General features: G+C 37.2%; 1 protein-coding gene across 2 annotated transcripts in view; it reads left to right on the forward strand.

The window, feature by feature from the left end:
* The window catches only part of USO1 (USO1 vesicle transport factor), a 91424-nt gene extending 66524 nt beyond the window's left edge, over positions 1 to 24900 (forward strand). The window contains exons 11-25 of one of the 2 annotated variants that reach the window (XM_067736274.1): positions 1337 to 1425; positions 1822 to 1976; positions 2588 to 2799; positions 4452 to 4472; positions 10132 to 10242; positions 10584 to 10702; positions 10854 to 11035; positions 11302 to 11423; positions 13907 to 14045; positions 16136 to 16299; positions 17472 to 17561; positions 20007 to 20105; positions 21399 to 21506; positions 23092 to 23307; positions 23858 to 24900. In XM_067736274.1, the coding sequence (XP_067592375.1) occupies positions 1337 to 1425; positions 1822 to 1976; positions 2588 to 2799; positions 4452 to 4472; positions 10132 to 10242; positions 10584 to 10702; positions 10854 to 11035; positions 11302 to 11423; positions 13907 to 14045; positions 16136 to 16299; positions 17472 to 17561; positions 20007 to 20105; positions 21399 to 21506; positions 23092 to 23307; positions 23858 to 23947 (1917 nt within the window). In that variant the 3' untranslated portion in view covers positions 23948 to 24900. The remainder of the gene's footprint in view (positions 1 to 1336; positions 1426 to 1821; positions 1977 to 2587; positions 2800 to 4451; positions 4473 to 10131; positions 10243 to 10583; positions 10703 to 10853; positions 11036 to 11301; positions 11424 to 13906; positions 14046 to 16135; positions 16300 to 17471; positions 17562 to 20006; positions 20106 to 21398; positions 21507 to 23091; positions 23308 to 23857) is intronic. The other variant, XM_067736276.1, reaches the window with a different exon arrangement.
* The last annotated feature ends 1966 nt before the right edge of the window (positions 24901 to 26866 follow it).

A 26866-nucleotide genomic window follows, 5' to 3' on the forward strand; every position in this document is an offset into this window, starting at 1 on the left:
TTGGACTCCCTTCTCCCTACCCTAAGCCCCACTTCCCCCCATATAACCTTCCCACTTTACTTCCTCCTTGTCACCCCAGTAATTTGTATTTAAATCAATAATCAGGGTTTATAGTTGTATGACTATTCCAATACTGTTTCCTGCTAAGCCAAATAGAGCTCTATATCTTTTTTTTTTAATAACCCTTTTTCTTTCCTGAGTTATAATAGTATTCTTTTTTCATTTTACGGATTTTCTATGTATCTATACATATTAACACTGTTATATGTGTTAATGTGTTAACGCATTGTTCCGCATTCCAGACCTTCTTCCGGAAGCCCTCCATCTTCCTACTCAAATATGGGCTGCTTATTCTCTATTTCTGCCACACATCTCTTATTCTGGGACTTTCATTCACCATCCTCCAACGATCCTTTTTCCTCTCTCTTAACTTGGGGATTCCTTGGTTATCTGGATTCTGTGTCTTTTTCTCCCACCCCTTGGTTCATTATCTTATTTTACTTCCTGAGAGAGGGCAAATTGCAAGATAATTTGTTTTTAGCTCTTTCATGTCATTCCTCCACCTGCGGTATGACTCTAATGTTTGGTTAGGTATGGAATTCAGAATTGGAAATCATTAACAGTCAACTTTTAGAACATTATTCCAGTGTTGCTGTTAAGAAATCCGAAGCCATTTTGAATCTTCGTCCTTTTTGTGTAACCTGCTTTCTATCTCTAGAATCTTTCTTTGTTTATGGTTTTCTGAAATTTACTGGTGATGTGCTGTACCACACACCCCACCCCCAGCCCCAATAATTTTGGGGCCATTTTAAGCCAGAGACATAAGTACTTCAGTTCTCAGGATGTTTTACATATTCCTTGACCATTTCTTTCCTCTTTTCTGTTTCTGCAACTCTATTAATAGATTGTTGGACTTTCTGGATCCAGTTTGTCTTTTTATTCTGTTTTCTTGGAGGTTTTTTTTCAACTCCATCCTTAAATTGAATTTTTAATTTGTTACGTTTTAAATTTGTTCTCTGATTTTATTTTTAAGCACCCTTTTCTTGTTTCATAGAAATGGATTCTATCTCTTAGGAGATATTAATTTTAGTTTTTTGAGATTTTAAATGCATGTGGTCACGTGTTATTTTTAGTTAGAGGCCTACGCTTAATGTTTTAAAATGTTATCTCAAGAAAGTGTTACAAGTCTATAATGCTGTCACTGATTTTTTGGGTGTCTAATTTTTGCCATTTAAAAGCAAAAAGCAAAAGAATATAACATTTTCTTCTTTTGGAAACAGGGTTTTTCCCTTGACTGACTTTCTCTAAATTCTCTCCCCATCCCCGTTCATTACAGACCATTAATACTGTATCAGAAGTTATTCGAGGCTGTCAAGTAAACCAAGACTACTTTGCTTCTGTAAATGCACCTTCAAACCCACCAAGGTAGGAAAGGGGAAATACTGAGATCCCACAGAGGAAGTGAAAACTTACTTTGGGATTTAAGGATATCTCATATACATATCTTATTCTTTTAAGAAGTTCAGTCATGTGTTTTGAAACAAATTGTCTGACAAGATAAATATGTTGGTATTTAAAGAGTTTGTGGTCTTTGGAACTTACGTATTTGGGCGCAGGTATCACTTCCTAGCTATGTGCCTTAAGCAAACAGATCACTTCATTTCTCACAGCTGCAGTTATCTTTTCTGTGAAATGGAGATGAAAATAGTTACTCCCTTGTGTTCTGGCTATGGTTTTTCAGTCAATAAAAATGACTAGTTTTTGATTTGTGTACCTGGATTGCAATGTTTCTTTTTGTTCTTTCCTTTTTGAATGGAACAGACCAGCCATTGTAGTACTTCTTATGTCCATGGTTAACGAAAGGCAGCCATTTGTATTGCGCTGTGCTGTTCTCTACTGTTTCCAGTGTTTCTTATATAAAAATCAGAAAGGACAAGGAGAAATTGTGTCAACACTTCTGCCTTCCACTATTGATGGTAAATAATTTAATTCCTTTTTTTTTTTTAATATTTATTTGGTTGCACCAGGTCTTAGTTGCAGCAGGCGGGCTTCTTAGTTGCAGTATGCAGGTGGGATCTAGTTCCCTGATCAGGGATCGAACCCAGGCCCCCTGCGCTGGGAGCGCAGAGTCCTATCCACTGCGCCACCAGGGAAGTCCCGTAAATAATTTAATTCTAATTTCAGTTTTAAAGTAAGTAATTGTCTTTTAAGCTTTTAATGGTAAAATATATCATAAATGTGTAGTAGATATTTAAATGTAGAATATTAGAATGTAATAGAATATTTAAAATATTGCATTTCCTTGAATTTGTTTTAGAAAGTAGTTTTTAATTAAGGTAATAATTTCTGGAGTATTACCATCGTCAGTTTGATGCCTAAAGTATTCTAATATTTCTTTGTTCTGCAACTTTTCTTCCAAAGTACTTTTTTGTCATCTTTGCATTTGTTTTTGAAAAAACAGACTTTTGAAAGTATTACTTAATACTACTAATTAGCAAATTTTTAAGTAGCATTTCATACTATTTTTGTGTGTTTGGAAAGCAACATAATTAATTTTTACCTTATTATCTGCCTGCCATCTTTGTAGCAACAGGTAATTCAGTCTCAGCTGGTCAGTTGTTATGCGGAGGTTTATTTTCTACTGATTCACTTTCAAACTGGTGTGCTGCTGTGGCCCTTGCCCATGCTTTGCAAGAAAATGCTACCCAGAAAGAACAACTGCTCAGGGTTCAACTTGCTACAAGTATTGGCAACCCTCCAGTTTCTTTATTGCAACAGTGCACCAACATCCTTTCACAGGTAAAGTAGCCAGCAAAACTTCTCTAAGGGGGCGGGGGGAGAAAGTTTCACTTTGATGTCAGTGATACAAGGATTTAAGGATGTCCTTAGTAGATGTAGATGAAAAAGGAGAGAGGCAAGGACGGCTCATTAGCTCATTGTCACCAGAAATGGTTTTGTGGAGAGAAAGCAATAAATATTCTTATAAGAATGGTTTTGCCAAATTGTGAATAAGGTCTGCATCATGATGGGAACACGTGTTCTGGACAGAAAGGTGGTTTTTTTGGATTTGTTTTCTTTTATATCATCCACACAGTTCTTGCATGTCATTTTCTGTTTCTGCTTAATAGCTGAATTCGGGTCATTTATGAGAGGGAATAGAATAGAGTGGTTCATAGCTGTGCACCTCGCTCTTTCTCTTCCCAGAGCAATTGATCTTCCTTTCAAAAAAACAAAAATAAAATACCATTCCAATGCTTATATAGTTAAACAGTAAACCCCCTTGATGTTCGTGAGCTCTCAAATCCTCAAAATGCCAAGACATATAATTTACCTAGTAAGATGTAGGTAAACAACTTAAAATGTTTACATTCCTTTAGACTCCTAAGGAAAGCAGCTAAGCTTCATTGAAATGTGGATGCTAGGGCTTTTAGGAATGTCCCTTACTATTATTAGATGATTTACCCACATGTGCCAGCCTTGCTGTTAAACAATTCAGGTTCATGCTTTAGCAAAACTGTAAAGTCATAGACATTCAGATTCACTCAAGGAGAGTAAAAATGTACATAAGCCTAAAATTGATCCATCCACTGGTATTATCCTAATCCCTTCCCCCTGATATGCGGAGTCCTTCTTAGTTCTTAATTTTGCCACACTGGTTGAATTGTTTTATTGTGAGCTTTTAGAGAACATCAGTGCTATCCATATGAAGTTATAAATGAAACCTTGAAAATTAACTGTACTGAAATGGGAGTTGAACACTTCCTTTGTTGCTTAGAATAGGTTTACTTTGATTGAGAGCCTATTTTAACTTTATCATTTGTCTCTTAGTGATTTTTTAAAAGTACCCCAAAGCATTCATATCCTTACTTATTTAATACTTGTCATTCTCTTGTTGCTGTGTGTGGAAACAGCTATTCATTTCTTTGTTTTTTCTTAATTTTTTCTTGGAGTATAGTTGGTTTATAATGTTGTGTTAATTTCACATGTACAGCAAAGTGAATCAGTTACACATATATCCATTCTTTATTAGATTCTTTTCCCATATAGGCCATTACAGAGTACTGAGTAGAGTTCCCTGTGCTATACAGTAGGTCCTTATTAGTTATCTATTTTATATATAGTAGTGTGTAACAGCTTTTCTTGAGCCAAACAGAAATTAACTGCCCAACAGTCATCACCACATACTTCACTCTAACATTGCAATTACAATTAATGCATAATGAGAAATCCTCAAGATAGTGGTGTGCTACCAGTCTAAGTAATGACAGTGCTATAAAATTATCCATTCTCCTCTAAAATGTATATACATTGTTATATAATAAAAGATTAGAACTATCCTGTCCCAGATTATTGGCTTGGGTTTCTAGACACTGTATTTGAGGGATTTTTCTAGATTTACATTTCTCTAAAGCAGTAATATTTATGAATAATTTTTAATGTATAATTTGCAGGGTGATAAGATCGACCGACGGGTATGTATTACTTGTTTGGGCTGAGGCATTTTCCTCCTACAGCAAGCCTTTTTCTTTGTCTTGGGTTTTGCTGATTGGTTTTTTAACTGCTTGTTTGAAGTTATATTCTACTCACACTTGTATGTGCCAGCAAGTTAATCTCTATCGTGGCTCTCCAGTTTTTCTCCGTGGGGTATCGTAGTGGTGTCATTAAGGACTATAGGAATGGGAATCTGAAGCTATACTGGTGCTTCCTCTGGGGATGCTTGCACTTTCTGGAATTCCTTGGTTTTGGGTTTTTGGTGTGATTTTTCACCCAAGCTTGCTTCTTTATTTCCAATGAAACCATTTCAAAGGTAGTCAAATTTAGGATTAAGAATTTTGTCTTTAATCAGTATATGAAAGAATGTGATGACTTTTATATTACTTAGGTTATTGAAAATATACAATAGTAAGTACAATTTTGTAATTTGAAAGAGTTTAAATCTCTTGAATTATTCTGGATGTAACCCACATGCTACACTACCATTGGGGATTAGTTTTTGATGCGTGTTGGGGGAGAGTGTGATTTGTGTTTGGTTTTGATTTGTTTTCTGGAGTATTTGGCAAAAATGGCATGTACCTTAATTCCATACTTGGAATTTGTGTTTAGTTATGCAGTGTGGACAGTAATAACTGAGGTCCTATTAGGAATTGTATGAGCATGATTTAACACATGTTAATAACTCACACACAGACATATTTGGAAGCTTTAGCTGGCAGAATTTTTTTATATTAGGTAAAGTATGAGTATACATGTCACTCATTTAAAAGGGAAATTTTTGGAGGTATAATTTATATACAGTAAAATGCACAGACCTTAAGTGTTCAGTCTGATGATTTTTGGTGGTTGAATATACTTCGGTAACCACCACCCAAAACAAGATATAGAGCATAGTATTCAGAAACCCAAAAAGTTCCATCATGTCCCTTTCCTATTAATTCTCTGTCCTCAGAGGCCACCACTAAAAAGTGAATCTGAGGGCTTCCCTGGTGGCGCAGTGGTTGAGAGTCCATCTGCCGATGCAGGGGACACGTGTTTGTGCCCCGGTCCGGGAAGATCCCACATGCCGTGGAGCGGCTGGGCCCGTGAGCCACGGCCGCTGAGCCTGCGCGTCCGGAGCCTGTGCTCCGCAACAGGAGAGGCCACAACAGTGAGAGGCCCGCGTACCGCAAAAAAAAAACCAAAAAAGTGAATCTGATCATAATATTCTAGAACCTCATTTTAATACTTAAACATTGGAAGTTTAAACTGTTAGCTTTTCATATTATTTAAATGAACAATGCACAAATACTAAACTTGAAATCCACAAAGTAGGAGTATGAGGGATTTTTATTTAGAAAATATAATTGGGGCAACATAGTAGCTTATGTTAAAGGTGATTCAGGATCGTTTATTTTGTCTGTGGTTCTCTTCCATCCTATAAAATCTTTGGTTTTGTCAGCGGTTCACAAACTCTAAGGGGCTGAGAAGAGATAGGTATTTTTTCTTGACTTAAACCTGTAAACAAACATGCAAACAAATGTGTTTGTGTAACACATAAACAAAATGAATAGTTTTAGCCTTTTTTTTTTGGCCACGCTGCATGGCTTGTGAGATCTTAGTTCCCCAACCAGGGATCAAACCTGCGCCCCTGCAGTGGAAGCGTGGAGTCCTAACCACTGGACCACCAGGGAATTCCCAAGTGTGGCATTCTTTTAGCTGGTCTAGCTGTTTATATTGTAAGGAATCCATCAGAAAATGAGAGAGCACTGAAATAGAATGTTTTGATAGCTTTTATTGCTCAATTTCTAATTTTACTTGTTTGGCGGGATAGAGCAGCTTGATCAGGCTTTTGTTGGATTTATATTATTATCAACATTTTATGATAGTATACTGGACAAATACTGTAACATTTTTGCACTCTAATAGTTTATTTTTCTTTTCATTTTGGAAAATTTCGAAAAATAGAAAGTAGAAAGAGAATAATGTCCCTCATTCTACTACCCAAAGGTAACTACTGGTAAAATTTCAGGCTTTTTTTTTCCCTATACTGTTTATTTACATAGCAGTGATCATGCATTAGATTCTATTTTGTATTCTGCATTTTTTCTTACAAGTATTTTCCGTGTTATTAAACACTAAGTCAACATCACTTTATATGGTTACACAGTATATATTTCACTAAGTAGATATACCCTAAGTTAGTTAATTGCACATTTAATTATCTCCCATTTTTCCCTGTTATAAATCATGGTTTGATGAACATCAGAATAACGTAGTCTGCACAAAAGACCATTATTACAAAGTACTCACTTTGCACGTTTACAGTATGCATGGATTTCTGTTAACGTAGCAAAGCAAGGACTTGCCTGCATTTCACTGATGTTTAAAAAAAAATTATCCCAGCAATTGTATCGTTTTTTTCTTTTCCCAGTTCAAACTTCTGCCATCTATTTTAAATTGGGGGCATTAGTTCTGCTTTTAATATGCTAGTAGGTAGAGAGTTGTAGAGTCCCAGAGTTAGAAATGATGGTAATAGTTTGTAACATTTGTAGAGCACTCACTGTGTACCATGCGCTGCTTCTAAGTTCTCTACATATATTAACCCATTTATAATCCATGAGATAGGTATTAACTGTTGCCCCTGTTTAAGGATGAGGAAGAGAAGTTAAGTAAGTTGCCTGAGGTTTCATGGCTGTTGAGTTTTAGAACCAAGATATGAATCCTGGTATCCTGGCTTCAAAGCCTATCTTCTTAACCTCTTTGAGATCATTTAATCCAACCACCTCTGTGTACTAAATGAAGAAGTTGAGGCCCATGTAGCGTATTGAACTTGTCCAAGGTAAGGCAGTAGAAGATTTGGTTCTTCTAATTCCAAACCAAATGTCATTTTCACCGACACCATACTGCCACTCTCAGAATTAAAACTTTAGTCCTTTAAACTTGAAATGGATAAATACATGGTTTAGAAATCAAAATGATACACGAAGTCTTGGCACCAACCCTGTCCTAGTTCCCCGCCTCATGTTACTCTTTTCTTCTACATCTGGAAGTGTTTTTTCCGTATATGCCCTGATCTGCACCTTGATGTTTTGTTTTGTTTTGTTTTGTTTCACTTAATAGAACCTTGCACTTCTCCTTGCAAAGTAAAGTAAGATTACGGTGGGCTAGGTGCTCTCTTCCCCCACAGCCTCCCAACAGTGTGTTGTCACACTTGTACTTTTGCCAGTCTGCTGATAGGTGGAAAATGTTATCTTAGTGAGTTTTAATTTATATTTTTCTTACTAAAGGGCTGAATAGTTTCCTATATATTTATGCATCATTTGAAGGTTTTTTCATTAAACTCTTTTATCATCTGCCCATTTTTCTGTCGGGTTGTTAATCATTTCTTCTTTATAGGAACTCATATTAAGGAACTTAACCCTTGTCTGTGATAAGTTACAAATATATTTTTCCTGATAGGATCTTGGTGTTTTGCTTTGGATTTTTTTTTTTTTTGATATCAGACTTTTATCGCTTCTACATTTTAAGTCATACGTAGGCTTTCGCCACTTCAAGATGTTAAGGAATTTGCCAGTATTTCCATCTCATACTTTCTGGTTTCATTTTTGCACTTAAATCTTTGTTCTCTTTTTCTCTGAATTGTGTGAGATATGGATCCTCTGCTCTTTTGAACTGCTCTCTAGTTTTGCCAACATCTTTGAAGTCTGTCTGTAACCACTGATAGTTATATTCTGTCTTTTTCACATACTAAATTTCCATTTGTAGCTGGATCATTTCTGGACTTTCCATTCTGCTCTTTGATTTGTCTGTTCATGAGGTAGTATCACCTCATTGCTCTCTTTCATTTTTTTACAGTTTCTCTAGTTATTCTAGCTTGTTTATTTTTCCATTTGAACTTGAAAAGCAGGTGGTTTCGTTCCAGAAAAAAAAAAAAAGAAAGCCTGTTGAGATTTTTATTTGGATCACATTAATTTTACAAATTAATGTAGAGTCAATATCTTCATGATCTTGAGTCGTTCTCTCTAAGAACATGTGTCTTTCTGTTGATTTGTGTCTGCTTTTGTGCTCTTAGAAATGTTTTTAAACTTTCCTCATTTAGGTTTTATAGAGTTTTGATTAGGCTCATTCCTGAGTACTTTATCTTCTTTTGTTGCTGTAGTCAACAGGGTGTTCCATTCTATCTTCTGCCTGGTTCTAACTAGTTATGTTTGACTGTGTTCTTAAGCTTCAGTTAGACCCCAAATGACCTACTTTTCAAAATTGAATCTCATTCCATTTTTGTTTACTCAGACATCAGCCAGTGATTTGATAGAATGCCCTTGTATATACAATGTCGGTATATTTGGTACCTGCAAATGGTATTCCAGTAATAAACTTTTTATGTATAACCAGGGGAAATCAACAAAACATTCACATTTATAACTTGAGTAATTAGTTGTAAATTCTCTGTGGCACATAGTCAGTTGAGAATATATTTTTAAACTTCAGTGTACTTGGGTAACATGAAAATTTATTGTGGACTACTGTAATGACATAAAGGCAAGGAAAAAGTAAAAATAATGCCTTATGTAAAAATTAAATTCATGCTGATTAATGCTTACTTGGCAAATCATTTGAAGAGGTCTAATTTGAATTTGTTTAATTAAATATTAAGTATACTTGAAAAAAGATTATGGAAAGTTCAGGATACTGACATCACGGTTCATGAAATTAGAACTGTCTGGCTGAGTGATAGGAATTTTTCAAAACACAGTAATGGTTACTTTAAATCCATTCCTTGTCTAGATTTTTGAATAATTGCATTTTGGATATTTTCTGAAATTACTCCCAGAGCGATGCATTACTGTGCTAATTTCCATTATTTTGTTTCACGCAAAAATACAGGTTATGTAATATAATGTGGGCAATGGCAATATTAATGAGCTAAGAGAATATCTCATAAGGGATACAAATGTGTTGTATTAAAATTCAGGAAACTAATGTTGATGGACGTGCTAGTTTTCAGTATTGTTTAACATACTTGGCAGCAGTACAGTTAGTGGTTTGAGGCACTTAGCTAATTTAAATAAATCTTTTTCTCCTTCATTAAGTTTGTGATTTCTCATTATTTGGCATTTCTCAGGGGGTTTGTAACATGGTTTATTTATTTTCTTGTTAGAGAAATATATTCGTTAATGAAATTTGACTAAATAATTCAGGAGATTATTTCTTTGTATTTTTCTTGATGTTTTTTGAAGGAGGTAGAATTTGTCCTTTTATGAGAAAATTGTTCTTAAAATTCCTATTGAAACATCATAAATTTGCCAGCAAATTTATGTTTTTGTAAAGTGTTTTAGGACTGATGAAATTTTTTAAGCATCCACATCATATATGTCTTCCTTAGCATATCAGATTTTCCATTAATAGTATTTTAGATAACCTGGCATATGCTTATAAGCGTGGATCAAGTCTAATTTCTGCTCTCTGTTTATTTTGGGAAGTGCAGCCCAGAGAGTATACAGGAATGCATTCTCTTGTTCAATTTTTAAAATCCGGATACCTGACACATCTTTTATAGGATGTTAAATATCTTTTTATGCAGATGGGGAGGGATCTTAGGGCAACTTTACGTTTGAAAAAAATAAAACAAGATTTCTGCCACCTTGTTTATTACAGGGAAGCAAAATACAGACAAGAGTTGGGTTACTAATGTTGCTTTGTACCTGGCTTAGCAACTGCCCCATTGCAGTAACACATTTTCTTCACAATTCAGCCAATGTTCCCTTTGTATCCTTTATGTTTTAGTAAGATGCATGTAAGTATTTACCTTTTTTATCTTTTCTATTTCTTCTTCTCATCTAGAGTTAGCTCCATGCCCCAAATATTTGAATCCTCTTTATCTATGTAACAACTTTTTAAACTGTTAAGGTGACAACGATGCTTACTTAAGCTGTGTGGGTGTGGGTGGGTGGGTGGGTGGGTGTACGTGTACCATTGTTTTATGTTTGCTCGGACTGTGTATAGAATTTTTTGTAGAAACTCTTACATGAAATACATGTCAAATTCAAATTGTAAAACAAAGTACTCTGGTTATTATGAACCATTAGTTTTCTTAACAAAGTTTTCAGCTTACAGGACAAATTGCAGAAAATCTTGGAGAGGAAGAACAGTTGGTCCAAGGCTTATGTGCTCTTCTGTTGGGCATTTCGATTTACTTCAATGATAACTCACTTGAGAGCTATATGAAGTAAGTAAGGGGAAAATGCCAGGGGAAAATGACTTGCTGATGTCATCAAGAGATAATGATAAATTTTTTCTGCCAAAGTATAATGTAGACCAAGCTTTTATGTTTTGTTATGCCTTTTTTTTTAAGCATCTCAATATGCTTATCTCTGTAGAGAGAAACTAAAACAACTGATAGAGAAGAGGATTGGCAAAGAGAATTTCATAGAGAAACTAGGATTTATTAGCAAACATGAGTTGTATTCCAGAGCATCTCAGAAACCCCAGCCAAACTTCCCCAGTCCAGAATACATGATATTTGATCATGAGTTTACAAAGCTGGTAAAAGAACTTGAAGGTAAGACAACAAAGTTTATCTTGATATTCATTAGAAAGTAGTACCTAGGATTGTATTGCATATGTATATTCTGGATACATGCAGATTATATGATAAGCCTAAAAGTATTTTTTTTCCTAGCTCTTGATCTGTGGCCCACTTAAGGACTTTTGGCATTCAGTAAGATTGGAAAGATGATTTCTTATCTCTCATGCAATTAGGCCATATGTTTTTACTGACTACATCTTCATAATAAAACAGTATTTTAAATAAGTCTTCTTTTACAGGTGTGATAACTAAGGCTATTTATAAGTCCAGTGAAGAAGATAAACAAGAAGAAGAGGTGAAGAAAACACTAGAGCAGCATGACAGTATTGTGACTCACTACAAAAATATGATTCGAGAGCAAGTACGTACTGATAAATTGTATCCAACCTCTGTTATACTAAAAGTATAGATACTTCTCTACTTTAGGGAGGAATTTCTCTCGGCATTTCCAAATGCAAGAGGATACACAAAGTAAAACTCATCGTTTTCCTAAATAATTCAAAAGCATCTGAGTATTCAACACACTGAGAGCTTAGTATGTGCTAAGCAAGTCTAGTGGTAAAGATAATCGAAGGTATGCAGCAGCATTGAGAGGCACCTAACTTAGCTAGGTAGGAGCAGGTGCTTGGAGAAGACAGAGAAGCTGAGTCCTAAAAGGATGACAATGAGTAAGCTAGGCAAGCAGAGAGGGGGACGGGAGGTGTTACTGGCATGGACACAGAACACTCGTTGGCTGTATGAAGGAGAATTTGAGAGGCAAGGCTAGAGAGAGGGAGCCCAAGGAGGGTGGTGATGGTGGGTGGCAATTGGGAAACTGACGGTTGACGAAGATGATAGCGGCTGCTGTTTTGTGTACTGTGTTCTAGGTGCTCACCGAATACAGTTAAACACCATCTCATTTACTTTTCACAATATCCCTTCAAAGTAGCTGACATCTGCAGTTCAGAATAAATGAGGAATCTAAGACTTAGAGAATTTAAACTTGTCCAAGGTCACTCAGTGCTTGGTGGAACAGAATTCAAATACATGTGTGTTACTGGGACTCCAAAGCTCACACTGTGTGGTATAGAGGGGACGGTCCTGAGAAATGTGGAAACCAAAGAAGATAAAACTGACAGGACTTGGTAGTGATTGGGCCTGGGGACGAGGGAGTAGAAAGGGTCAGATACGATCCTTAGATCTCTGTCTTGTGCACCCGAATAGATGATATTAAATTAGATAGAACAAGAGGGAGCTGAATTACTAGAGTGCGTCATGATGAGTTAAGTTGAAACTACATTTTCAAAATCATCAGCTGACATTTTCTTTGCAGGATACCGATGAACCCCACACTTGGGTAGTGTTGAGCACCTTACACCTTCCATTACATTCCTTCAGGATGGTTCTTGGTTTTCTTCTCTCATTTAATTCCTCACTCTGGTACATATACCTTTATTGGAATGGAATCCTAGAAAGTGCTGCAGTGTTATGGTGTTAAAATTCCAGAGTCATGGAAACAATATACGGGGGTGTCTCATGTGGGGCAGGCTGCTGCCCCTTCCCTGCACTGCCCTCCACCCCCTGCTGATTGTGACAGCTTGAGGCAGGTGTGGCTCCTAAGAGCTTTTGTGTAGAGCCCTCTGAATGAGAGCTGCCGATGTATTCTTCTCTTCCCCGCAATCTGTATTGTTGAGAATGAAATTCTCAGAAAGAATAAAAATATACTAGTGGTGTATTTAGCGTTCAGTCTGAGCTTTTCAGTTTATAAGCAGATTAGTAAATTAGAATCATCTTTGAATGATCCAAATTTGAATCATTACACTACCCATGGTTATTAGGATTTTTCATCTGTCTTAGTACAAATTTGGAGTCATTTCCAGATGGTAAAATGTAATTTTTAGAGCAATGGGAAATAAATACTTGGAATGTGATATTATAGCTTGCTTGCACTTGGAACTGATAAATATGGTTGATTTGGAAGAAGAAAAGAGTGATTTGACACAATTACTATAATCACTTTTCTTTATAAATGTTAATTTTAAATATTCTCATCACTTAGAATGCCGTTTGACAATTAGGCAACAAGCATCGAGAGCTGTAAAATGTTTATATAAACTTTGAATTACATTTGATAATGCATCCTAAGGAAATTCTCCAAAATTCAGGAGAACAGTTATATGGACTAAAATATTTATTGTAATGATATTATCATTTAGAAAAATGGAGAGCAACCTCAGTGTTGCTTTTGAGTATAAATTACATTGCATCTACTGATTAATATTGGGAAATTTTGATTGAGTAGTAAGCAAATTAAAGGTTACAAAATGTATGTGGACGGATTATGACAAGTTTAAAAAACCTGGGTTGGAAAGAATTAGAAGAAAATGAGGACAGATCAAATTCTAACTAGTTACTACACTAGGGTGATAAGAGATGAAACCTGTTTTTTTCAGAATTCTAAGTGTTCTGTTATATGATTGTCTTTTAATGTTAAAAGTAACAGAGGCACATACATATATATACATATACTAAGCTTCTTAAATAATTTGGTATAAATATCTTAAATAGTTTGATGGACCATAAAATGAAGTTTTTAAAATTGACCTCCCCCCACCCCCAAACCAAAATTACAGTGAGATTGCAGACTGCGCCATATGATGGGGCCTTGAAATCTTACAGTTCTGCTGCATGTTAATTGGCCTTGGTGCATATATTAATGTGTTATTGCTTAATTATAGAATGCTTTTGGAAATATTGAGTAGTTTAACATCCTCACCCAAAATAATCTCTAATTTTTAATTTGTTCATCCTCTTAATGCTAACTAGTCTGAATTTAAAACACTTCAATTATGTTTTGGTTAACAGGATCTGCAACTTGAGGAATTGAAGCAGCAGATTTCTACGTTAAAATGTCAAAACGAACAGCTCCAGACAGCAGTCACACAGCAAGTATCTCAGATTCAGCAACACAAGGATCAGTATAATCTTCTTAAAGTACAGCTAGGTAAGTGTAGCTAGCCCTTCCTGTTGTAGTGTCCCCAGGAGCTGGACAAAGTCAGACAGGTTATTCTTGTGGACTAGTCTTTCTGTAACCTTAAATTAATCACTGTGACAAACATGTAAGTCAGAGTTTGAAGTCCAAGCTCTCTGCTCAGTGTTTGATTATCTGATCCATTGATTCTCAACCTTAGCTACCTATACATTAAGATCCCCTGATATTTTTATTTTTTTAACACCAATACTGAAACCCCACTGAGGTTTCTAATTTAATTAGTTGGGGCTTGGGTCCAGGCATCAGTGATTATTAATTACAAGCTCCCCAGGTTATTCTAATGTCTAGCCAGTTGAGCCAGCCAGTTGACTGGTCTAACCTTTTCATTTTCTTATCTGCAAAACGGAGCTGATAGTAGCACCTGTGTCATCTGAGAATTAAATGAAATAATATATATAAAATTCTAGTTCAGTGCCTGGCACATGCTAGGAGCTCAGATGCTTGTAAATAGTCTCGTTCTACACTGCTTATGGGTGGAATGCTAGCTACTTAGAAATATAATTAATTTTATTTATATGAAGGTGACCAAAATTTTCAGAAGAAAATATCTTTTACTTCCTCTATTTAATGACAATAATTTGTCAGTTCTTTTAGTCCATATAGAAAGCTATTTCTTTGTGAAGTTTTTTTAGAAATATTTATTTATTTATTTGGCCACACCGGGTCTTAGTTGCTGCGTGTGAGATCTTTAGCTGCAGCATGCGAACTCTTAGTTGTGACATGTGGGATCTAGTTCCCTGACCAGGGGTTGAACCTGGGCCCCCTGCATTGGGAGCGCAGGGTATTAGCCCCTGGACCACCAGGGAAGTGTGCTGTGAAGATTTTTAAAAGGATTTTATTTTCTCTTATATTAATTGACAGAATTGGAATTTCAACTACTGTAATTCTTTTTTTTTTAAATCTTTATTGGGGTATAATTGCTTTACAATGGTGTGTTAGTTTCTGCTTTATAACAAAGTGAATCAGTTATACATATACATATGTCCCCATATCTCTTCCCTCTTGCGTCTCCCTCCCACCCTCCCTATCCCACCCCTCTAGGGGGTCACAAAGCACCAAGCTGATCTCCCTGTGCTATGCGGCTGCTTCCCACTAGCTATCTATTTTACGTTTGGTAGTGTATATATGTACATGCCACTTTGTCCCAGCTTACCCTTCCCCCTCCCCGTATCCTCAAGTCCATTCTCTAGTTAGGTCTGTGTCTTTATTCCCATCTTGCCCCTAGGTTCTTCATGACCTGTTTTTTTTTGACTCCATATCATATGGTATTTGTTTTTCTCTTTCTGACTTACTTCACTCTGTATGACAGACTCTAGGTCCTTCCACCTCACTACAAATAACTCAATTTCGTTTCTTTTTATGGCTAATATTCCATTGTATATATGTGCCACATCTTCTTCATCCATTCATCTGTTGATGGATACTTAGGTTGCTTCCGTGTCCTGCCTATTGTAAATAGAGCTGCAATGAACATTTTGATACATGACTCCTTTTGAATTATGGTTTTCTCAGGGTATATGCCCAGTAGTGGGATTGCTGGGTCGTATGGTAGTTCTATTTTTAGTTTTTTAAGGAACCTCCATACTGTTCTCCATAGTGGCTGTATCAATTTACATTCCCACCAACAGTGCAAGAGGTAAACTACTGTAATTCTTAATCTTAGATCACTAAACCATGCAGTTTAGTCTTAAGACTATGCTCTTTTTCTTCCCAGAAACCCTGAAAATATCATTATTTTTATCAATACACTGTTTTTCAGAACTTCCCTGGCAGTCCAGTGGTTAAGACTCCATGCTCCCAATGTAGGGGGCATTGGGATCCCTGGTCAGGGGACTAAAATCCTACATGCCGCACCTACGGCGTGGCTGGAAAAAAAAAAAAACGAAACAAAAAAACACTATTTTGCAAAGATGAAATGTGCTTGCAAAAATCCTGCCCAAGTAATTATTAAGGAAAGTATGTATTTATTTTATACTTGAATCATCAATTCAAAAAATGAAAAGTTTCGTGCTGGCTTTTCAAATTTTATGCCTGTCTAATAGGAAAAGACAATCAGCATCAAGGTTCTTACAGTGATGGGGCTCAGATGAATGGTATTCAGCCAGAAGAAATTGGTAGGTTGCGAGAAGAGATAGAGGAATTAAAAAGTAAGCAGGAGCTTTTACAAAGCCAACTGGCTGAAAAGGACGCTTTCATTGAAAATTTGGTAAGTGAATGTTGACGTTTTTTAAACAAGAAGTCAAGAATAATTCTCATTATCCAGCTTGTTTATTTTTCTCGATCCCTTAAGCTGCAGTAGCATATTAAGGTTTTAGAATATGAGCTCTGGTGTCAGACTATCTAAAGCTTCAGTGCTTCCTAGCTAACTGAATTTAAGCAACTTAGTTAACCTCTTTAAACTTGTTTCCTGAGCTATAAAATGGTGGTGGTGATATCTGTCTCATTGCTGTGAGAATTAAATGAGATACACTGTTAAAAGCTCTTTTATTGATTTTTTTTTTTTTTTTGCGGTACGCGGGCCTCTCACTGTTGTGGCCTCTCCCCCTGCGGAGCACAGGCTCCAGATGCGCAGGCTCAGCGGCCATGGCTCACGGGCCCAGCCGCTCCGCGGCATGTGGGATCCTCCCAGACCGGGGCACGAACCCGCGTCCCCTGCATCGGCAGGCGGACCCTCAACCACTGCGCCACCAGGGAAGCCCTATTGATTTTTTTTTTAAAGATAGATTTTATTCATTTCTTTAAAATTTTTAATTTTTTTTTTTACTTTCAGCTACATTGGGTCTTTGTTGCTGTGTGCGGGCTTTCTCTGGTTGCAGTGAGCAGGGGCTAGTCTTCGTTGCATTGCACGGGCTTCTCATTGCGGTGGCTTCTCTTGTCACGGAGCACGGGCTCTAGGCACGCGGGCTCAGTAGTTGTGGTTCGTGGACTTTAGAATGCAGGATCAGTAGCTGTGGCGCACAGACTGATGTGCTCCGCGGCATGTGGGATCTTCCCGGACCAGGGCTCGAACCCATGTCCCCTGCGTTGGCAGGCAGATTCTTAACCATTGTGCCACCAGAGAAGCCCTGTATAAGGTTCTTTTAATACATGGAAATCACTCAATAAATACCTGCTTTTATGCTCTTTCTTCATATGACCTCAGTTAAGTGCCTAGATTTAATAAATTACTTGGCATGAGTATAAATTTATTAGCTATGGAAAATTTGTAGACAGTATGTGCTATGTTGAAATGTTATTTTGAGTATAAAATTTTACATGTCAATGTGAAATTTTTTGGTAAACGTATACCAGACATAGCTTACATATGTACAGTTTTGGGTTTTTTTCTGTCTCTTTAAACTGAATTTATTTCATAGTTTATTTCTGTGCTCTTTGTAGAAATCGTCCCAAACATCACCTGGCACAAATGAACAGTCTTCAGCGACAGCTTCAGCAAGAGATTCTGAACAAATTGAAGAATTAAAACAGGTCATTTTTCAGCTTGATCCAAGCTCTATTTTGTCTTATTTTAATTATAATAGCATAACAGCACTGCAGTTCCATTAATCTAGAACTGCTTTGTCAGGTGTAAGCAAAATTTGATAGTGAAGACAGCCATTTGAAAATCCAGAAGCTGTTTTAATTATACAGTAATGGTATTTTGCTTTATATTGTGTTTTTATTTTTCAGTGATGTTCTTTTTAACAGATCTCAGCATCTTACCCAGATTATTTATAGATTATCAGTAAACTAACAGTTAAGGAAACCTTAAATATATTTATAAGCCACAAATATGAAGATATAAAGTCTTATGCCTAATTTTCCTGATAACTGGTTGGTTAAATATATTGGGCATTTAAGTCATTCTATCCAGAAAAATGTTGGTTTTTAAAATTGGAAAAGGGAAAAACAGGAAGTAAACTTGTATATATCTCAATTAGATGACTCTAGCTAAAAAGCAAAATATACTTTTTCTGCTGTAGTAATTTATATTGTTTAGAAAAGCAAATAAGCCTTTTCCTCCTTCCATCCTCCCTTCCTTCCTTCCTTTCTTGAAGAAGGAATATATGTTTCTTTAAAAGAAAACAAAAAGTGTTACTAAAGAAAGAAGTGAACAGCCTGGCCAAGCTAGGACTAACTTCCTTCTCCCTCCAGTAGCCAGCTGGTCCCTACCCACTGACATGCCTGATATGATGGGAATGATCGGAAAGAGAGAAACAAAATGTCTTATTTTGATAGTGTCTTTGTACCCCAGAGTAGATTCTACAATCTACTTAAATTATGTTTTTTAAAAATAATAATAATAATTTGTCATTAACGATTTACAAGTCTCTAATATGTGTCCATAATGTTTTGTTCTTGTGAGGAAGAGCAATATCTATTTTGATTTTATTAATTCTAGAACTATATTAAAATTAAAGGGAATTAAGTTATTAATATATACCCTTAGTTTGTAAATCCCAAGTAAAAATTTTTACTTTTTGTGTTTCCCAAAGATATATTTTAAATATTATTTATTTATTTATTTATTTATTTGGTTGTGCCAGGTCTTAGTTGTGGCATTCAGGCTCCTTAGTTGTGGCACGTGGGCTCCTTAGTTGCGGCATGCATGTGGGATCTAGTTCCCTGACCAGGGATCAGACCCGGGCCCCCTGCATTGGGATCGCAGAGTCTTACCCACTGCACCAGCAGGGAAGTGCCCCAAAGATATATTTTAAATGACAGTTTTGTTTTTTATAATATGTAGTAAAATATGGTATAAAAAGAAAACCAAAAAGGTTCATAATTTCCATGTTTACATGACTCATTTTGATAACTGAAAAAAAGCAATCCAAGAAAAGGCGTGTATGTACATGATAGAAAGTTTTAAGAGAATAAAAATGCTTTCTACATGACAGCATCCCACTACTTACCACAATATCTCCAGACACTGCCAGATATCGTGGGGGAAGATAGCCCCTAGTGGAGAACCACTGTTACAATTGTTTTATTTTCCTGTACTTTTTCTGGGTGTGGGGGAGAGAGCAAGAAGTTTGGAAATTTCAACATCTGTAATATATAAACTTTCAATTAATTCTGCCACTTTCACTAGAGTACTTTTTTATTTTTTTGGCCGCACTGTGTGGCATGCAGGATCTTAGTTCCCCAACCAGGGCTCGAACCTGTGCCCCCTGTATTGGGAGCATGGAGTCTTAACCACTGGACCGCTAGGGAAGTCTAATGCTTTCATCTATGTTTGGTGGCCCCCAAGTCTAAAACCATCCTATTTTGCCCTTTTCAAATAATATACCTTTAGTCTTCCACCAGGAGAAAAGGAAAAGTTACCTGATACATGAGAGTAGGACAGGGATTTGGTGGTCTATTCCTAAGCCGGCTTTCAACCAACCCTGCTGTTTTTGACTCCATTTTTACTCACACTTTCCAAAACATCCCAGGCCCTTTGGTAGTTATGCATTGTAAGTCAGGTAGCAGCATGGCTTTCTAAAAGGTCAGCCTACATTTCAGCTGTCTCACGTGTGCTGAGTCAGTTACCACTGTCGTTTGCTTTCTGAAATTCCCCAATTTATTGCTCTTTTCTTTTACTCTCTGTCCTTGTGGGTTTCTCCCTCCTGCCCACCCGTCCACCGTCCCTCTCTCCCTACCTCCTTCCCACCTTCCTTTCTCGTTCCCTTCCTCCCTCCCTTTATAATTTTTTACATTGGATCTCACAAGGAAGCAGAGGTGAACATGTTTAATCTACACGTTTAATTCTCCATCTTGAACCCGCCAAGTTCAAGAATAGTTCTTCCACTTAAATTTTAAAACTTGGAAGTTGTGATTTGAGAGAGAAGGGCCAAGAAAGGAAATACTTTTTTATTTCTTCCTGTAAATAGACATTTCCTTGATGAAATTAATGCTATTTAATGTTACAGCTTAACTATTTTTGTCTCTTAGGAACTGGCAACATTAAAGTCTCAGTTAAACTCACAGTCTTCTGAGATCACCAAACTACAGACAGAAAAGCAGGAGCTGTTACAGAAAACAGAAGCATTTGTAAGTTAATTATTTTTTTGTTCTCAAAGGTAGTAAACACAAGGTTGGAAGGTTATTTATCAGCCACTGTGGAAAAGAAGCAAATTTGTCAGATAGCACCTTCCATTCAGGTTATCCGTTAGCCGGAGTTCCAGTCACATAGGCTTCTTGGCCATGAGGACAGCCATATTATAGTCAGACTCACCAGGTCAGTTTAATCAGTTATTCACGGTTCATTTTATTGGTATTTTATATTTCACCCCATCTTTGTCTCCTTCATTCTAACCTGGCAGGTTTTCTGCTGGTATAAAATTGTCAAAAACCTTGTTGGTGACCCATGCAATTCACAGGGTTCCAAGCCATCAAGCAGAGTCCTCCTGGATCCCTCCTGGGGAACCACATTTCTATTCCAGCTTCTACAGAGATGGTTGATTGTGTCCATGTGTTACACGAGTAACCAACCGCTTCACAAATGGTTGTCCAGCCACACCCCTGATGTTTCAGTAGAACATGCTTTGTCATTTATTGCAATAGGGATAGGCTGAGAATCTTCTGAATCTTCAAGTTCTGATTCCCTTTTCTTAACAGTTCCTCCTTCAGTTTATCTCTGTCCTCTCACATTTTACTATAAGCAGCAAGGAGAAACCAGGCCACACCTTTAATGCTTTGGTTAGAGGTTTCCTCAGCTAAATAGTTCATCACTCACAAGTTCTGCTTTTCGCAACACTAGAACTCAATTCAGCTAAGTTCTTTGCCACATTATATATAACAAGGATCACCTTTCCTCCACTTTCCAATAACATGTTCCTCATCTCTGAGAGCTCACCAAAACCTTTAACATCCATACTTCTACCAACATTCTGTTCATGATGATACATGTTTTCACTAAGACCATAGAAGCTTTCTCTATAGAAAGCTTTATGAGCCCTTACTGGAATTACCTTGAATGTCCATATTTCCATCAACAGTCTCTTCAAGCTAATTTAGACTTTGTCTTACATGAACCTCAAAATTCTTTTAGCCTCTACCAGTTCCAAAGCCCCTTCCACAGTTTAAGGTATTTGCTTAACCCAGCCTTCCTCATACTCTGATGAGAACTGATGTCATGCCACTCCTGACTCAGCCTCCCGCTCCACTGAAGGGGCAACTTATCTATGTAGGGAAAGCACTTTATTGTGGGTAAATACATAAAGAATTAGACTTTCTGTTATTGGAGAGAAAATTTCAAAATAGCTAGAAAATTAAATCATCTTTGGAATTTCGTTTTGATTGTAACTGTAAAGAAACATTTGTTTTTCCAATTTCTACTTTCAGGCAAAATCAGTTCCTATACCAGGAGAGAGTGAAACTGTAATAGCTACAAAAACTACTGATGTAGAAGGAAGACTGTCAGCATTATTACAAGAAACTAAAGAATTAAAGGTTGGTTTTGGTGAAACTTTTACTCATTGCATATTATATGAAATGAACTCCAGGAAATTTGATTTTATTTCACTTAATTTCTCAAATCCTTAGATTTATGAAGAAAGTTAATGGAGTGTAATTTTATCTCACAATACGTCCATTCCTATTTGGATGACTAAAGGTGGCACAAGTGAAGGGGTTTTTTTTTGTTTTGTTTGTTTGGGCTGTGTTGGGTCTTCATTGCTGTGTGCGGGCTTTCTCTAGTTGCAGCGAGCGGGAGCTACTCTTCGTTGCGGTGCACAGGCTTCTCATTGCAGTGGCTTCTCTTGTTGCAGAGCATGGGCTCTAGGCACGTGGGCTTCAGTAGTTGCAGCACATGGGCTCAGTAGTTGTGGCTCACAGGCTATAGAGCTCAGGCTCAGTAGTTGTGGCACACCGGCTTAGGTGCTCTGCAGCATGTGGGATCTTCCCAGACCAGGGATCAAACCCGTGTCCCCTGCATTGGCAGGCAGAGCCTTAACCACTGTGCCACCAGGGAAGTCCCACAAATGAAGATTTTTAAATGCCATTTCAAACAGTGGTATTAAATATATAAAATAAGAATGTATATGAATGTACTTTGAAAGTAAAAACATAGATTTTAGTAAGAGTAAAAAAATAGTTAAGTTTGCTTATCAGTCTTTAATCACAGTAAGAAACGAGGAGTATAGATTTGACTAATACACAAGCCACCTGTAGGTTTTCCATAGGCTGAGGAACACAGGCATATTAAATCCTGCCAGCCTTTTGTGTGACAGAGAAATCAAAATAGATAACATGAAGAAAGGAATGAGGTAACAGTAATAAAAAAAAAGATAGGAATTAAAACATGGAAAAAGGAAGATAATGTGTGATTTTGCCTTTTGGATTGTGGTCAAATTTTTTTTTTTTTTTTTTTTTTTTTGCGGTACATGGGCCTCTCACTGTTGTGACGTCTCCCGTTGTGGAGCACAGGCTCCGGACGTGCAGGCTCAGCGGCCATGGCTCACGGGCCCAGTCGCTCCGCGGCATGTGGGATCTTCCCGGACCGCGTCACAAACCCGTGTCCCCTGCATCGGCAGGCGGACTCTCAACCACTGCGCCACCAGGGAAGCCCAAATTATTTTATTTTTAAACCATTGACTTTACTTGAAGCTATTTTTCTTTTCCATTTAATTGTATGTGTGAAGTTGGATAGAATTTTATTTTTAAACTTCAATTCTAATTCTGATGCTAATTAGGCTTCTGTTATAAAATGTTTTATGTCTTTATTTATCCCTCTGATTATCTGAAATGGTAGGATTTTTTGAGGAATAGGTGATTAAAACTATTTTTGGTTGTTAAACTCTATTTTTTACAGTAACCATCTTTGATGTATAGCCTAACATAAATTCTCATGTTACTAGATGAGTGTGTGTGTGTGTGTGTGTGTGTGTGTTTTAAACCTCCTGTTCCCCCAACCCCTAACCCCAAATTCTTCAGACTAGACAAGTGCAGCAATTTATCAAAGAAAGAACATATTTGTTAAAACCCTAGAGAGTGAATACTAATTTTAGATTAGTGATTTTCACCTTTCTTTTCCTAGAATGAAATTAAAGCTCTGTCTGAGGAAAGAACTGCTATTAAAGAGCAGCTGGATTCATCTAACAGTACCATTGCCATTTTACAAAATGAGAAAAACAAGCTTGAGGTGGACATTACAGATTCTAAAAAAGAACAAGATGATCTCTTGGTGCTGTTGGCTGATCAGGATCAGAAAATATTTTCATTAAAGAATAAACTCAAGGAACTTGGTCATCCAGTAAGATTGCATTGTTTCCAAAAATGATTTATATTGTGTTTCTTTATGATGTATTTTTAAATATTGTACCTTGACATGGGAATGTTGTGCCTATATATCGATACGACAGGCAGAGATCTGTAGGTACGTGAACGTGGTATCATCTGCACCGCTCTTATGGTATTCAGTGAATTGACTTAAGACACAGATTAGATGCAGTTTCCAGCGTTTGTTAACTGTTCTCTTTGGGGCTCTGAGCCTAGAAAGTGAATTGATTTGATTGCTCCTGTGGTGACAAGACTCCCACTATCCAAATGTGTCGTCCTCTTTTGCCGTGTTGATTCAGGTTTGTGTGTAGAGAGGTGTAGCCATCTGGCAGCAAGTTAACCTATGTATCTCGTGTCATGTTAAAAATGGCAGGGATCCTTGAACATTAAATCAAGGAAATCAGATGGCCTGTAATCTGCTTTAATTTCTGGAATAAAGACTGTATCAACAGAGTAGATATCATTATGTGTTGAATGTGAAGTGAGCAAATCCTCAATGTTAAATGTATATATTTTCCCTTTAGGTTGAAGAAGAGGATGAACTTGAATCCGGAGACCAAGATGATGAGGATGATGAAGATGAAGATGACAGCAAGGAACAGGGTCATATCTAGCTTTACAATCTCTAGGAATGATAGGGGTTACATTGTAACTTTGAAGACGGAGTCTTAAGACAGTGCTTTGGTTTGCCTCCACAGGAAGTAAAGATTTAGAAACCAAGTGGCAGACATTCACTAATACAACTATTGATGTGTTTTTAAAATGAAGCCACCACCCATGTTGATAATCCTGTTATTCTGACTTCATGTAGAACACACATCTTTTATTGAACTGGACTGTCCCAAAATATAATTTGCAAAGAGCTTCAGACACCAAAAATATAATATTTTCAGGCATGTGGTGGCAATGCTCTTTGCCTTTAGTTCATTGGTTGTTTATATAAGTTCTGTATTTGTCTGCTATTTTTACTTTTCAGAATTTGTGACTTTAAATACTAACACGATTGATTTAATGTGTGTTGGAATCACTGTTTCTAAATTCAGTATTGGAGTTCTTAGCTAATGATTTCCTTTTAAAGGAATGGATTTACTTAAAGGCAAGATAGCATTATTCTGGGGGATAATATATCATCAGCCCTCCATCCAATGTGACTCCTAAGGTGAGTAGGATAGGACAATGTAGAATGAGTGCCTTGACACTTGATATGGCTGCATTCTGAACCTCAGTGAAGAAGAAGGATATTAGCACACAGTGAAGAGGAGGGTGTTTCTGAGAAACTTCTGCGACAGTGTATCAGCATGTGTTTGGTTTTGGTTTTATTTTTAAGCTAAACATTAAAACAGATTACAAGTTAACAGCTCATACAGCTCAGAATTAGTATTATTGTTTGATTATTATAAAACATATTATGTTCCTAGTTTTACAAAGATCCAAACTATGGTTTATATAATTTATTGGCATTTTTGCTGAATAGGTTTAAGTCAGATAATAGATTTTTAAAAAGCAATGAAGCGATGTGTCAAACTTTAATGTTTTCGTAATAAAAATAGATATTATGTTCACCTAATCCCTCGTCATGGTTCCCTTTTTTAGATTTTGAGAGTAGTAGTCTTTGTACAAGATGAGGCAGAGGGAAGTGGTGAAAGGAGTCCTTCTCTTACTAAAAGGACTTTGCTATAACTGCATGATAACAGCAATCTTATCATTTACAGCCAATAATCAGGATTCCGTAAGATCGGAGGGGGCTAATTGGAACAAAAGCAGAAGTTGGAGAAGGGTTTGGATGTTTCTAAATTGAGCATTGGAGTTCTTTCTTCACAATATTTCTATTTAAAGAAGTAGGCTTTCTTAAAGGCAAGACAGCAAGAGTTGGGGCATTATGTATATCATCTGCCTCCTGGCTTCAGGAATCATTTGAGCAGTCCACTAAGGGGCACAGACTTTTGAAAGAAGTATCTTCGTATGTCTTGAAAGGGGAGATGGCTGTGTGTTACAGAGCACCCGTGAATACTGCACCGCGCCCCTGCCTAATCCCACCGCTGCCATGCCATCCTGAGATGGCATCTGCCGTCAGAGAACCACATGATTTTTACTGGACCAGCTCAGACCGTGTGAAGTTTTCCTAAACTTGACACCACGTAGTGAACATTTCAGGCTAATGTTACAAGGATAAGGAAAAATGTGTCAAGTAAGAGTAATACTTCCAGAAATAATGGAATACCAAATATCTTCAGAAAGAAACATCTGCAAAATCAGTGATAGTTTGCCAAAGTTCAGTCACTCAGGCTGGCTTGGAGTAGAGAAGACACAAGAAGACCTCAAAACTGCACAGTCCAGCCTGGAGCCCAAACGGACACCTTCCTAACATAGCTGTAGTTTTTTGGGTTTTGTTTGTTTGTCTGTCTGTCTTCGCCTGGATTGCTTCTGGAGCCTCCTAAACTGGTCTCTGCGCCTCCATACTGCCGCCTCTGCAGGTTGCGGCCTCTGCAGGCCATCCTCCATATTCACTACAATAAGCTTTCTGAAATGCAGATAGGAGCCAAAGAGATTGCAGTTGCCTACTGTTTGGAGCCCTTAGCCATGTGGATAAGACTCTTTGTGCTCTACCACTATCTAGTTTAGCTCCCTTCAAGTATACTTTAGAACCATACCAAGATATTTGCCATCATGGCATACATCCCGCTTTTTCATTTCTCACTTCGCTTTTGCACGTGTTCTTTCCTCTGCCCCTTTGTCAGCCCTCACATTAAAGGCTATTTCCATGTATTGAGAGCTATAACAGTGGAGCAGTCATGAAGCACAAAGCATATTTGTCCTTATTTGAAGTTTTATTCAAGTGTAGTTTACACTTCTAGCACATTGGAAAGGAAAGAATAATCCAAGGTTACTACAAAAGGTAAAAGTAACAGCTCACATTTTAGAGTCTTAAGTTACTACTTTGAAATTATGCTGAGAGAAGATCAAACCCTTGTTTGAAAGTTTTGTGGTTTTTTTTTTTGTGGCCAGGTAAGGGCCTCATAACGTTCATCAGAACCAAAATCTTTACTGTTACAGCAAAATGTATTAATTCATTCAATGAATATTTACTGAGTGTATAATGTGCTGAGTACTGCTTGTAGGCACTGGGGATATGAATGAGACAAAGTCCCTTCCTCATATAACTTACGTTCTGGAGGAGAAAACAGTAAACAAGTACATAAGCCCATGTCAAATGCTTTGTAGCTTCTGGAAGGGAGCTTGCATTAACCAGAGGAGCAATTAGATCTGATTTGTATTCATAGATTACTTTCTCCACTAGGTCGAGAATTGTCTATGGGGAGGAGGCCAAGAAAGAAAGCCAGGGGACTAGGTAGGAAGCTATTGGCCCCATCTAAGCAAAAGCAGATGTAGTTCAGACTGCACTGTGGGGGTGGAGGTGTCTAAAGTGGTAGGATTTGGGATACATTTTACAGGTAGAGCTGAGAGGGTTCGTTGATGAATTGCATGTGTCTAGGGAGTAGAGGAGCAAGACAAGAATTAACTCCTGGGGGAAG

Source organism: Pseudorca crassidens, chromosome 4 (genome assembly GCF_039906515.1).
Source record: "Pseudorca crassidens isolate mPseCra1 chromosome 4, mPseCra1.hap1, whole genome shotgun sequence".
Classification (NCBI taxonomy): Eukaryota; Metazoa; Chordata; class Mammalia; order Artiodactyla; family Delphinidae; genus Pseudorca; species Pseudorca crassidens.